This window comes from Manacus candei, unplaced genomic scaffold (genome assembly GCF_025592945.1).
Source record: "Manacus candei isolate 608988 ecotype Guabito, Panama unplaced genomic scaffold, ASM2559294v1 h1tg000043l, whole genome shotgun sequence".
NCBI lineage: Eukaryota > Metazoa > Chordata > Aves > Passeriformes > Pipridae > Manacus > Manacus candei.
The window spans coordinates 19,879,179-19,893,202 of NW_026138091.1; the positions used below are offsets into that span (position 1 = coordinate 19,879,179).

The 14,024-nt window shown below is 34.7% G+C and overlaps 1 protein-coding gene across 5 annotated transcripts in view; it reads right to left on the reverse strand.

Moving 5' to 3' along the window:
• Positions 1-3,076: 3,076 nt before the first annotated feature.
• GRM8 (glutamate metabotropic receptor 8) overlaps positions 3,077-14,024 on the reverse strand; it is a 333,155-nt gene continuing 322,207 nt past the window's right edge. For 4 of the 5 annotated variants that reach the window (XM_051795632.1, XM_051795634.1, XM_051795636.1 and 1 more), the window contains 2 exons: positions 9,750-9,996; positions 3,077-4,598 (listed from right to left, as the gene is read on the reverse strand). In XM_051795632.1, coding sequence (XP_051651592.1) covers positions 4,549-4,598; positions 9,750-9,996 — 297 coding nt within the window. In that variant the 3' untranslated portion in view covers positions 3,077-4,548. Of the gene's footprint in view, positions 4,599-9,694; positions 9,997-14,024 lie in introns of all 5 variants that reach the window. The other variant, XM_051795633.1, reaches the window with a different exon arrangement.

Genomic DNA, 14,024 nt, shown 5'->3' on the forward strand with positions numbered 1-14,024 from the left:
CTTATTTGCTACCTCATTCAACCTGAACTCTGGTGGCTCCCATTGATTATTTTGTCATGTTTTCTCACTGCAGTTCTGTGGAATATGTAAGATTAACACACACTCTGGGGATGGCACGTGCCCTTGACAGAACACAGTGTGTACCCTTTGGAGCTGACACAGTGCTTCGATAGTGTAACTTTTCAACATTTTGTGCTGCTTTTGGAGGGTTTTAGATATTGTGATTCTGTCACTGCTCTTTTATTTTTCTTTTCGTACTACCTTGCATGTCACATTGCTCTGTTTCTACCAAGAGTCAAGTCATTTGTGTAATGGAAACAGAGGCTTTGTTTATCATTCTGGATATTGTGCATCCTACTGTACTTCTGACATTGTTTTAGCTTTGGGGGACACTACTGTTTTCTCTTCCCTGTTGTTGCACCACTAAAAATATTAAGTTTCTGGGAGCTAAAGCTAACCACCTCTTATCATACTGTAATGTCAAATGACAAAAAGTAATGCACTCCATTAGTTTAGTGTTGCAATGTGACGGAAGAATTTATAATCATAAAAAAAAGTGAAATGTACAAAAAATTCTACAGTAACCTTTTACAAACTTTGAAAATCTTCTTAAGATTTCGCAAACAAGCGGAGCACACTCCTAATTTGTAGTTCATTTCTTGATAAAACTTAATAGAGTCATTACTAAGGTTTCCAATTTCCTTTATCATAACCAAAATGGTTCCAGATGAATTTGTCTTTCTCATCAGCCAGCTTGTTTTTGTTGCACAGATGCAACAGATTATTTCCACCAAATGTATTTTGCTGCTCTCATGATCTTACTAGCAAATTTAAGCCACGTAAAAAGGTAAATTTTAAGCTAAGTAGGAAGCTAAAAGGAGGCAATACAACTTACATATATTCAGAAGTATAGGATGCAGCTGGCAGATAAGATCTGTTCTTTCTTGTATTTGCTATATCCCATTAGTCACAATAATTTACTTTTCCAGGAACATAACAAGGACTAGTGATACATATACCTTAGTCTCCTATTAGCTACTGAAATTTCAGGAGAAAGTCTGAAAGAGATGATTTCTTGCTGAGAAAAAGACCATTTCGCATTTAGATTGCAGGAGCTAATAATCCACAGCAAATGCAACATGCATATAAAACATGAAATTTTGTTTTCTGGATGAAAATAATTGCAGTATGACAAGTACTAAAGGTGCTATTAGATTAGTTACTACTGAAACTAGGAAAAGTAATGCTTATCTCTTCTGTCATTGTATTTTACTCTTAAAATTTTACCAGAAATTGTAGATGCTTGTATAATTTCTTAATTTGCCACATGGCACACAAATTATTTAAAAGTGTAGTGATGTCATTTGATTTAAGGGCTGATGGGGTGGTGAAATACGCTCGTTCATTTATGTGCATTTTCAAACCAAAAGTTGCTGCTTCTTCCACTATTCTATGTCTTCTGCTTTGATATTCTGCCTTTAAGTAGATGCATAAAGGAGCAAGTTGTCTTCTAATGCAGTAGATTTATGAACTGGATCTGTTAAGAATACTTTACTTAACTTCTTTCCTTGTTTAGTAATAAAAATTATCTATTAATTGGAAGAGAGGTAATGGTGTTAGTTAAAAACCTTTCTGTGGAAATTGCTATTTAGGCATTTCTGGAAAAGGAGATTTTTGACGAAGTGCCTCATTACCCTTTCTGCAGAACAGTTAAGGTACTGTCTATAAGTTCTGTTTAATTTCTGGTTCATTGACTTGATGCACAGAGTCATTCAGATCGCATTGTATCTATCCTGCAGACACAAAACAACATTAAGGACTTATTTCTGATGTCAGTAAAATGAAGTTGTGTTTCTTGATGGAGTTGCTTCAGCATGATCACATAAAAATGATTAGTAATAGCAATTGAATAGTCTCTTTCTCCATGATTGGAGCTAAAGCCTAAGTTTGTACAATAAAGACTTTTTACAATTTTAGATGGAAAAAAGTTACTGTGCCCACATAACAGTTAAACTTCAAGATCTCAGCTACTGAATGTGAAATCTGAGTGGACCATTCCATGCAATTGCATAAACTGTACATAACTACGCTATCAAAGCGAAACTTGTAGAACAGTGATGTTCTCTAATTCTCATGCACATTTATCTGATTAGTTATGTTAATACCAGTGGGACTTACAGTCTTAATATACTCCATGTTTTTGATAGAATTATATAGAAAATGCATAGAATAATTTGCATTTCTAACCTACTGTTCAACCAAAAAAAAGTTGTATATTGGTCTTGGTAAATCTTTTCAGAATAATATTTTCTTGGACTACTGTAAAACTGGAAGATATTTATATATCATATACTTTATGTGTATAAAAATATGTTTATGGGCATATGAAATGTGTTTTAAAGGTAATTCCCATATACTGCTTTTTCAAGTGTATATTGTTACGCTGAAGTTATTATGTATAGATATTTCAAAATATTTAAAACTGGTTTTCTTCTGGATTGAAAATTAAACTTTTCAAAGGTTTTAAAATATTGTTTTTCAGATAAAACAGGTTCTCTGTCTTTTAGGAAATCCATCCTAGACATGAAAGTCTGTCTTGTTAAAACATCAATCCATTTTTACATGAAAACTTAAATTTTTTGAGATATTAGCTAACAAAACAGAACTAGAATTGCTTTATTTATGACTCTTTTTTTTTTTTTGCAGGTCTCACTGCATTGCCTGCATTACCTATATGCTTAGAAGTAAGCATATGTTAGTTTATAGGTTTGGCTTTGATGTGCTTGTGGCATGGTCAAAAAAGGAAATTTCACACAAAATATCAAACAGACAAACACAAAAAAACCCACTATGCCAAAGCAATCATCAGATAATGCTTCAGACATTTAATTTCTGGGGGAAACTAAGAATGTTTTATCAAATATTTTGAAAATGGAAACTCACTGTCATGCAGTTGCTGACTGTGTTTTAGTTTAAATATTGACATTGCAATAGAAAGAGATTCAGTTTCAGATACTTCAACTTTCATTCATGTAATTTAGGACCCACTACAGCTCCCTCAAGATATGTTATAAAAATACTGCTGCTGTGAGGATAAAAGCACAAGGAGCCATCCAGGCTAAGTCAGGAGACATAACATTTAATAATCAGCTGAATGTGAAGACCCATCAACTTGACGAATGATAAGTACTGTACGGAGTGAAAAAGTCTTAAAGAACATCACAGGTATATTAACAAAGTGGACAGTTCCTAGCTGTCTTTTTTAAATTCTTTAGACGGGTTTATTAACATGATAGATATCTATATGAATTTCTCTTTCTCTTTGCATAATAATTTCTAATGCTCATACAATCATGGGAGTTAGAAGATGTGAAGATTGTAGGTGGACATTTATTTCTTTGATTTGTAGGTGTTTATAAGGCAATAGTACATATATTCACTAGGCTTCTGCTTTCCAAATTCTCCATTGATTTCTCTTTTGTTATTTCAAAGTCACCTTTATTGAGATATGCAACTGCTACATTCCCCTGTCAGAGACAGGATATTAGGCTGAATAGGCTTTCAGCTTAATCCAGTCTGGCTGTCATAAAGTCTTACAAACTGTAAGTTCCAGAAACGAAAAAGATCCAAATTATTAGTGGAGACTCGAAAATATAATACAATGATACAAAATAATTACCATCAGGACTCCTTTACTTTACAAACATATAAAATGCACTTACTTTGAGGGTGAGAAGGGAGAAAAAATCCTTCCATTAGAAAATATAGTCACAAAGCTTTGAACAAATAAATTCACACGCTGCGGGGTACACACACACACACACATGCAGACAGGCATGCACGTACGTACACACACGGGTGCACACATACACACACACACACACACACATGCTTAGAGTTTACACTGCATTCTTCTGATGCCATGATTATTATTTTATTTGTACACCCACCTTTACTGCACATTCTAAACAAACAATAGACAACAGTGTAAAGACTTTTTTTTCCCTTAAAACTGCAACAAAACAAGTCTCAACATTTGCAAAACATTCCTTTATTATTAGAAATAAATTATTTTGTATAAAAATTAGCATGCGTTGACCATTGCATTTATTTTAGCATAACCCAGGACTTAATTCAGTCAGCCGTCACAAGAAACAAACTCATCTTCTTTTACGAGTTGAACAATGTAGGACAGGAAAGGAAATTGTCACAGTCACAAAAAAGTACTTACAAATATAACATCAGACATGATTTATTTCAACAGCATTTTTTTTCACAAGCTAACATTTGTTTTCCTTTTGTGATTTGCTTCCTTTTGTGAGTGAACAGTTCAGAAGTTTGACACTCTGCCTCTATGTTATAAAACTGGACTTTTCCTTCCCCTGTCTCTTTTTGCCTTTTGCCTCTTGTTTCATCCTTGTTCTTTAGGAGACTGACTATTTATTTGAATGTAGTCTACTGACATTTTCAGGACTGAATTCTGGTAGTGGTAAAGTCTATGTTTGCAAGATCCAATCCTGCAGATCTTCCAGTAAATTTCATCCCTGCTCAGTTTGCCTGATTGCTGTAACTGACATAAGTTGTCTTGGTAGAGGAGGCTGCAAATAAAAATAAAATAAAAAAAAAAAAAAAAAAAAAAAAACAAAACAAACAAACAACAACAACAAAAGAGTTCAGGATTTTTAGAATCAAGAGAGAAGGAAAAAAAAACATACGTAGCATTTGAACTCAGACAGTGTCCTGCTATATTTCCTAACAATATGGTCTATATTCATGAAATAAAGTAAGAATATTTAAGAATGTATAGAAACGGTGATTAAATTGGATCTCAAGTTCTGTACCCTTGATAACAACTTATTTTGTTAATGACCTGTGCAAGCAGAGGTCAATAGAGAGGAATAATGATGAGTGGTTTCAGCATACCCACAACAGAATTTCAACATCTGGTGTTATTTTGGCTGAATTGTATATAGACAGTTTTTACTTTAGAGATTGGAATTCTCTTTCTCTTCTACTGGTTAAAGACAACTTTGCAGCTAGTGGTGGTTTGTCCATCTAGAAGAAGCCTTATGTTTCTTGAAAGGAGCAAAGTAATTTAGGAAACATCTCTCCAAATTAGTGAAACTAAGTAGGTAGCCCCTACAGCACCTATTATCTGGAGAGAAGGATGGTTTCCTTATACTGATGGTCAGCCGATCATGTCTTCTTTTGAGCAAAACTGATACCCCTTGTTCAGAAAGAGGCAATATGTTGAAAAACTGATTTTTTAATGAAAGTCTGTGTGAGGTTCTAGCCCTTACGTCTTATCCTTTTGCTATAAAAATATTAAAAATATGCTATAAAAAATATGACTTACGTGATATCACTCAAGGTTAATGTAACAATGGGAGGATGAAAGTGGTGGCATTAGACCTTTCTTACAGTTAATTCTCTGATTTTATATCAGTTGGTTACACGGAAAATCAGACTGCTGTGGGACTGAGTCTCTTTTTTGTCTCTATAATAAGGTCTGTGTTAGACTGCATAAAGAGGAATTTGACTTTCTAAATATGTTTTATATTCCATCTGGTACAGACATGTTCTGCTTATGATACTGAAGAATTCAGCTGGCAAGATGAAAATAATTTGATGGTAAAAAAGTTTCCTCATCTATAGATTCAAAAATTCTATTCCGATACTTTCCTTCCTTCCTTCAATTTCTTGTTTTCTGTATAGAATCTGGTGACAACTGCTGAGATAGATAGGAAAAGCAATCTTCTTGCTAACTCCTAAATTCAGCCCAACAATCTCATGATATGTGAAGACTAGATTACAGAAACTAAGTGATGACAGTTTCTCACTTCTGCATCAAAGATTAAACTAAATAAAGGATCATTAAAATTGTCACAAAATAATAGTGGTTAGTATAAATAACTAAATTTTCTTTGGTTTTCTGAGAAATTTGATTCTAATATTGCATGTATAATTTTTTAAGACACAGCAGAACCATTATAATTAACATATCACTATAAACTTTGTTCCCTAAGAAGGTATATATAAGAATGAATAATCAAAAGAAAGCTTCAAAATGTAATATTACTTACTTTCATTTGCACAGGTAGCTCTAGTACTTTGTGTCCGGAAAAGCTAGTTCATGAAAGGATTACTTTTGGCACGTGAAGGAAGTCATTCACATAATTGATCATAGTAGCTGAGCACCGATATGAAATAGCTTTATTTGCACGTATTGGGACACTTGAAGCAAATATAGCCTCATTTACATCTTCCAGATCATTAGGATGGGATGTACTGATCCCATCTGAACTCTCCCATGCTCCCACAGCTGGATTTCTGAGAGGATTCTATTTTTCCTTTTGCCCATTAAGTTCCCACTGAAAATAACGCAGGACTGCTGAAATGGCACCAAGGTTTTAAAGCATAAAAGGATTTTGTTCCCAGCTAAGAAATAACAAATAAATGCACATCTGCAAACTCTGCACACTTGGGAACAAAAGAACAAAATGATCAGAGCTTATTTTTTTTCCCTTTCCCTGAAAATAGGCCAAGATACACGATCAGGTTAAGCTAGCTTACCATATTATCTTGTATGAGCTGAGTTCTGCCATAACTTTACATGTGCGTGTGTTTAGCCTACAGCAATGTAACATAATCAGATTTATCACATCTCAGTAAGCTGAATTATCTGAGGACATTGGTAAGAAGCTCAAAATACAAAAATATGGTAGTTGCTACACCTCATCTGATATAGAGTAACTTGTTAAATTTTTGTAATTTTGTTGCATATCTGAGAATTAAATAGTTTTAATATAATTAGTCTAGAATTGATCAAGAAAAAAATATGCTTTTGCGTTCTGAGTGTTTCTACTTTAAAAAATGACAGCACAGGAAGTTAGTGTAGATAGTAGTTTGAAATATATTAAATCTAATCTCATCTCCAAACAATGTTTGGTTTTTTTTCACTTGATAAACATTGTACATATCTTTATAGTTCAGTGGAATAAGCCTAGAGTTCCTGTTTGGGGATCTGAAAGCTTCAGCAGCTGGTGTCCTGCTCTTGAAGACTGTTAGCATTTCACAGTAACAACATGAACCACGTTTGGCAAGCATAGATGGCCAGAAAAAGTAACAGACTTGGCTCAAAATATTTCTGGGAATTAACAGTCTTTTATAGCTCCAGTTACTACTTTGATGTTGGAACAAGACAAAAATAAAAAATAAAATAAAATAAAATAGGATCTAAAACAATTCAGAATGATTATTCTGATCTGACCTATATGCATTTAAAGCACTTGTCATTGCTATGCCTTCTGTAACTGCATCTGGATGGTTTGTTTTCATCCTGTTTCCCAGAAACAATTTGTTTTCCACTATGAATGTATTTCCACAAAAAAAACCAAACCAAACCAAACCAAACAAAAAAAAACACAAAAAAACCCAAACAAAAAACCCCAAACCAAAACCAACCAACCAAACAAACAAACCCCAACAACAACCACAAAAAACCCACCACCAAAACAAGCAAACAAAAACTAACAAAACAAAACCATGAATGTATTTATGTGGGGACAACATAGAATAAAGTGTGTTACATGGAACAGGACAGACTAGATAGAGTTGTCTCTGGATAGGAAGAAAAAGGAATTATCTGACTGTCTCACCCTATTTCTCACCTAGTTATGGTGTTGCTATCATTACCAGTATTTGTTCTTGGTAAATGGTGGGAAACACTCCCCACTTCTGGTATTCTAGGAGTAGACTGATATTTTGCAATCAGCCTCATACACTATCACTGCAAAGAAAGATCTATCTCACATGGAGTCAGTGAAAGAAAAAAATTTGCTATGTTGAGAAGTTGTTCCTGTTGGCCTAGTGAAAAAGACTTATGTGGCATTGTGCACTAGTAATTCACAGGAACTTCCAAAAGTTTTGCTATTTTGTGGAAGAAAGAAACCCACCTTGAGGCCTAGAGCTCAATTACATAGGGAGAGCTCTCTGGAGTGCAAATGACTTGACTCTGAATTTTTGCCTATGAAACATTATGATGCCTGGATAAAAGCCTAGTCAGGATACACTCCTAGTGAGCTTGGGATTATATAGATCTGTTACTGTTAAAATCATGTTTAGAGCACAGTAAATAAGCATTACCCTGCATACACGCACTACTGGAGAAGCAGACTTGTTTCCAATAGCAGCTGTTGCTATGAATTATGCATAATCATAGTTTAAGGAATATCAGAAAGAACATTTCTTATTTAGGTACAATAGAAAAACATCAGATACCCAAGACTTTCTTATTAATACTCTTTCTCACCCTACTGTGAAAACCTTCCTTTATCTTTTCCTCAGAAGTTTACAATTTTGCATACTCAGCAAAAGTTTTCTTTTGGTGCCTTCTTGAAGATTTGCAAAATTATTGAGTTCTTCATATTGCTACATTCTTATTTGATCCACAAGGAATTTCTCTGCCTCTTTTTTTTTGTCCTTTGTTATATATCACAATCTGAATCTGTATAGACCCATAGCTCACTCTAGAAGTTTTAAGCATTTTGAAGGGTCATGAGTTTTTCAAGTGAAATAGTTTGTTCTCAGTATCCTCCATGCACCAGCAACTATAGTATGGTAAATTTACAGATTATTATATAGCCTTCAATCTGGAAAACTCTGATTGAATTAAGTTAGGGGTTTCAATTTTCATAAATAAAAACAATATTTTTCTGAAAATTTGGTACTGCTTTGTCTTAAAGTGCTCAGCCAAAATAGTACTATTTAATCATCTGTCAACACCATCACAAAGCAATAAAAACTAAAAATAAACCATGTCATATCTAAAATATGTAAAATGACTGAAAAATTTAACTGTAACAGCTGTTGTCCATCCCATGTGATCCCTAACTGCTAAATAGAAAACAATTCTACATTGCTAAACACTGGGGGTAAAGTTAATGGTTCTGCTCATATTTGATTATTATTGTTATTATGAAGTCCAATTTGTAAGATGGTATGTCACATGGTAGAATGGTAGCTATAAACTCTGTTTTCTTCTATTCTAGAGCAACTTAGAGATGTAGCAAGATTCAAGAACTTTCCTGACATGGGAAAGAATTTTTTCCCGTTACAAACTGACATATCAGAACATGTAATGATTAAGTTTTATATGAATTATCACCATTTTGTACCAAGATGAGTAAGACCACAACAAAAACCTGGATGGGAAGCATTATTCTGGGAAGTGTTAGTCATGAGTCATGATAAATGAACAAGTCAACAAATTTGAGTTGAGTGGAAAGGTAAAAAGCATTATTTTCACTTCCATATCTAACTGCAAAACAAAAGCAATGTTAACTGTTTCCATTATACATTTTTTCAACAGCCTTTGAGTTTTGAATATACAATGATGACCATAAATACACCTCATGAACTGTCAGGACATATCACAACTGGCACAGCAATGCACAACACATCAAATTAGCACTAGCTAAAACAAATTATTTTTGAAAGATGTGGCTTTTCAAAATCTGCTTGTGCTTTTTTATTTCTTTACTAGCCTCCTTGAAAATCAAATTCTTTGAAACAACTCTAGACATTCCTGTATTTAGCAGTACATGAATTCTGACACATCTCTGGATTCATGCAGAACAAGCAACAAAAATAATAAAGTTTATTATTAAAAGAAAGTGCATTCTTGTGAACGTACATCTATTATGATGTGCTGCCACTTTTGACCATGGGAAAGTCTACAGATGACTTACTGTTGGTTTCAAGACTTTCACACAGTTCAGTCTTGACCTCGCCATTTGGTCTGTCGTTTCCTTTTTGGGTCAGTTTGCTTTGCATTGTAGCAGCTGTCACTACAGCCTTGAAGCTCCGCTTCCGTTTTTGAACATTCTGCTCTGGATGAAAAATGATAATATAAACCTTGGGCATGTAGAGCATGCCCAGAGACACAGAAGCACTTAAACTCATGGAGATAGTAAGTGTAGTTGTCTGGATGTACATCTGGGAAAGGAAAGAAACAACAACATAAAAACCATTGTTATGTTGATTTAATATAAGAAGGAAAACAAAGTAATTATCTTAAAAGTAATATGTGGAAAGGGAACATACATCAGAAGGGCTCTTGGCTTTGGTTGCTTTTAATTGTAGCTGAGTATGGCTGTTTCATGTTGGTTTTATAACCTTAAGAGTAGGTGATAGAAACAACATAATATTCCTGAAACTTCATTCTCATAAAAGTAACCAAGATGCTGAAGCAAACAGAGCTTTAGAAAAGAAACAGTATGTCTGGACAAGAAAAGCGGAGTGACAATAGGGTTAGCTGTGTGTCACCTACTTTAACAGACAGAAGCCTCTACACCAATATATCATGTGGTGATTCAACAGTGTATGCAGTATGGCTCAACTGACAGCAGCATAATGAAGAATCTAACAAAATCTGTGATATATTCTTTGAGTTTCAAACTCAGAAAAAATATTAATTTCTTCATAGTGATGCTTGAATATTCTTGAGTTTGTTTGGGTTTTGTTTGTTTGTTTGTTTTTAACATTTTCCCCCTACTTTTGAATTCTAATCACAATGCTCTGTTGGCACACAATAAACTTCTTAATATGTCATAGTCAAAATCAGAAAATTGAGGAACCACGAAATTACATCACAGAGGATCTCAACTCCCTATACATACAAAGGAAAAACCTGGCATCTTTGAGCAAATCTATTTATTGTTCATTATCACCTACAAAAAGAAGGTAACTCTAGTCTTCCATAATCTCATAAAAGAAGATGACAATGATCACTCCATAAGAACAGCAGAGAGAAGTTTCTATTTGAAGAAATATTCAGCTAGTATATTATAAATACTAATTTTAGTTCTGCTCAACATTTATTTTTTCTTAGGAAATTATATTTTATTAACCATATTATGAAACAAGAATTTTACTTTACAGTTCTGTGTTAGGTAGGAAATCTCTCAGTAATCCTTGTTATACCGAGAAAGATACTGAACTAAAACCTGCTCAGTACCTTGGCAGATGATTCACTGACATTGTTGCCAGGCATGATTTTAAGCACTGGCCAATACCATCACATTAACCTGGAGATAAGGTGGTAAGTCTGTCTGCAACGTCAGCTTCAGATCATCAGTTTTTATGAAGTGCCCTTGGGTGACTTGGCCCTTGGCAGAAAAGTAGAGATATAATAAACTGTTTTGCAGTCACTATTATAGTTGATAATTTTTAATGTCTTTCAGCCTACAAAGTTTTTCCATTAGATACTTCCTCCTTAGAGATCAAAATAAACTCTGCTCTCCCACTTAAAGCAAAGTCAGGTAAGAAAAAAAGCATGTACTCTGAACCATTTTATAAAGTAACTGTGTATTTGTATAGAAAACTGCCAAACAGTATCATAAAAGGAGGGATTGGCCAATCTACTCTTTAAGAAAAGACAAACAGTTCTTCAAAATCTGTAAGAAGCTGAACCCACTTTCAGGGACAGCACCAGACTGAAAAGACAATTAGCATTGTCTTTCTATTGTGCTGAGGAAAGTTGTAGGAGCAATATATTCTTTCATTTCAATAATATATCAAGAAAATACTTGAGGAAATGAATGTAATATAATCTTTTCTCACACCAGTGAAATAGTTCTATTCCCTTCAATCTCCAAAATGACAGTGGTGTGCCTGAAAGCAGACCTTGAGTTATATTGTGCATGAACATTTCTAATGAAAACCTTACATGGTCACATCAACAAGCAAGTTTTTTGGGACTTCTGTGGAAGGATCTCTGTGCAGATGCATGTTCACATGCAGACAGCACCACCAATGCATTCATTTCCCTCTGAGCCAAATCTCCAATGAAACTGGTACAGTAGTGGTTTTTACGGTTAAGCATTGCATTAACTGGTGTCCAAAAGCAAAAGTATTTTGGTTCCTAAAGACGCATAAATTTCCTAATGGGATTTTCAAAACTGAAATCAATGCAAGTAATTCCTTTAAAAAACCATATTGCATATGAAAATTCCATTAAACATAAAAAAATCCTTTTTGAAGTCTTACCATTTTTAAAAACCATGTCATGGTAGTTGAATGGCTAGCTAAGCCTCATCCATGGATTCTGTAACAAAAACTGGCCTTTAAACATGTATTTTTTTATTGCTTATCAAGTACTCAAGCTGTAATGCTTGTCTTCTGTCATGGTTTAGTATAAGGTGAGATGATAGAAAGAATAAAGAACCTCTGAATGTTACAGGTAAAATACGTACATTATTTAATAGCCATATTAACAACAAATCTACGCATTATAGTAGATCTCAGTGACCTTTTTTGCAATAAGAGGTCCCAGAGTGTCAAGATGTAATTTTGGTCACTGTAATATAAAGAAAATATTAAGCTATTTGGGAGTGTCCAAAGGAGGGCAATGAAGATGGTGAAGGGCCTTGGGGGGAAGCTGTATGAGAAGTGGTTGAGGTCACTTGTTTTGCTCAGCCTGGAGGAGAGGAGACTGAGGGGAGATCTCATTACAGTTACAACTTCCTCAAGAGGGGATGAGGAGGGGTAGACACTGATCTCTTCTCTGTGGTGATCAGTGACAGAAGTTTTTTGGATATTAGAAAAAGGTTCTTCACCCAGAGTGTAGCTGGGCACTGAAAGAGGCTCCCTGGGAAAGTGGTCACAGTACCAAGTCTGACAGATTTCAAGGAGACTTGAATGGTTCTCTCAGTCACATAGTGTGACTTTTGTGGATGGTCCTGTATGGGGCTAAGGGTTGGACTTGATGATCCTTGTGGGTCTCTTCGAATTCAGCGTATTCTGTGATTCTGTGAAATACTAAAGAGGCTTCTCTTATTATGTCAATGTCTCCTTAGACATTTACATTCGATTAAGCTTCAGAAGTGAAACAACTCTAAATCTAACTATATGTGCATGGAAATAATAAGAACCCACAGATTTCAATATACTTAGTGAAAATATTTCGCATGAGGTATGTCATTACATCTATTTTCTTTGGATTTAATTGATGACCAGTACAACAGCTTATTTTAAAAAATGTTACTTTCATGTTGCTCATTACAGTTCTTCTGCAGTGGGGTTTATTTCTAATGATTGCTGTGTTTTTGAACCAGCTGCTATAATTATTGAAATATTTAAAACAGAGTGAGCTAGGAGGTTTTGGACGGGACAGTTTTCAAATGGTGAATATAGTCTTTGGAGGGCTTCAGTTTTAGGGATCCTGTTGTTCATGGATCACCCATACTACTTACCCTTTAATGAAGCCAATGAGAAAGAAGGGTTTCAAGAAACTTACTAGGCCTTGAGAGGAAGGCTTTGAACACATGTACATATTGTGTGGATTGTGTACATTAGGCTGACTTCATATGCTAATGAATTGCTACTTGGAGACTGACTGAGTTGTCAATGATAGTCTGATTTCTTTTCCTAATGTAATCATAGAATAGTTTGGGTTGGATGTGAACCTTTAAAGGTCATCTAGTTCAGTCCCCCTGCAGTGAGTAGGGACATCTTCAGCTAAATCAGGTTGCTCAGAGCCCCTTCCAACCTGATCTTGAAGGTTTCCAAGGATGGGGCATCTACCAGCTTTCTGGGTAAACTCTTCCAGTGCTTCACCATGTTCATCATAAAAAAATCCTTGAATCTAGTCTGAATCTACCCTCTTTTAGTTTGAAACCATCACTCCTTCTCCTATCACAACAAACCCTACATCTTTTTTAAATGGTTATTTGCAAGTTAAGAGTCTATTTATAGGACAGGAACATCTCCTGCATTTAATCCTTCTGTCTTTGGAATCCCCATTCTTGCAGGCTGATGAAGCACAAGTCTAGCAAACAGGATACCTACCAAATACTTGGTTTGACTTTTGTCTGACTCTTCCCTTGTTTTATCCCTGACTAGAGGACAGTGATGTTTTACGGCTGCGCATTCTGGGTACTTTTATTATTCTGGGAACATAACTACCTGTAACTTTTACAGAATTAGCTGCTCTAAAAATCAAGGAGCAACAAAAGTAGTTCAGT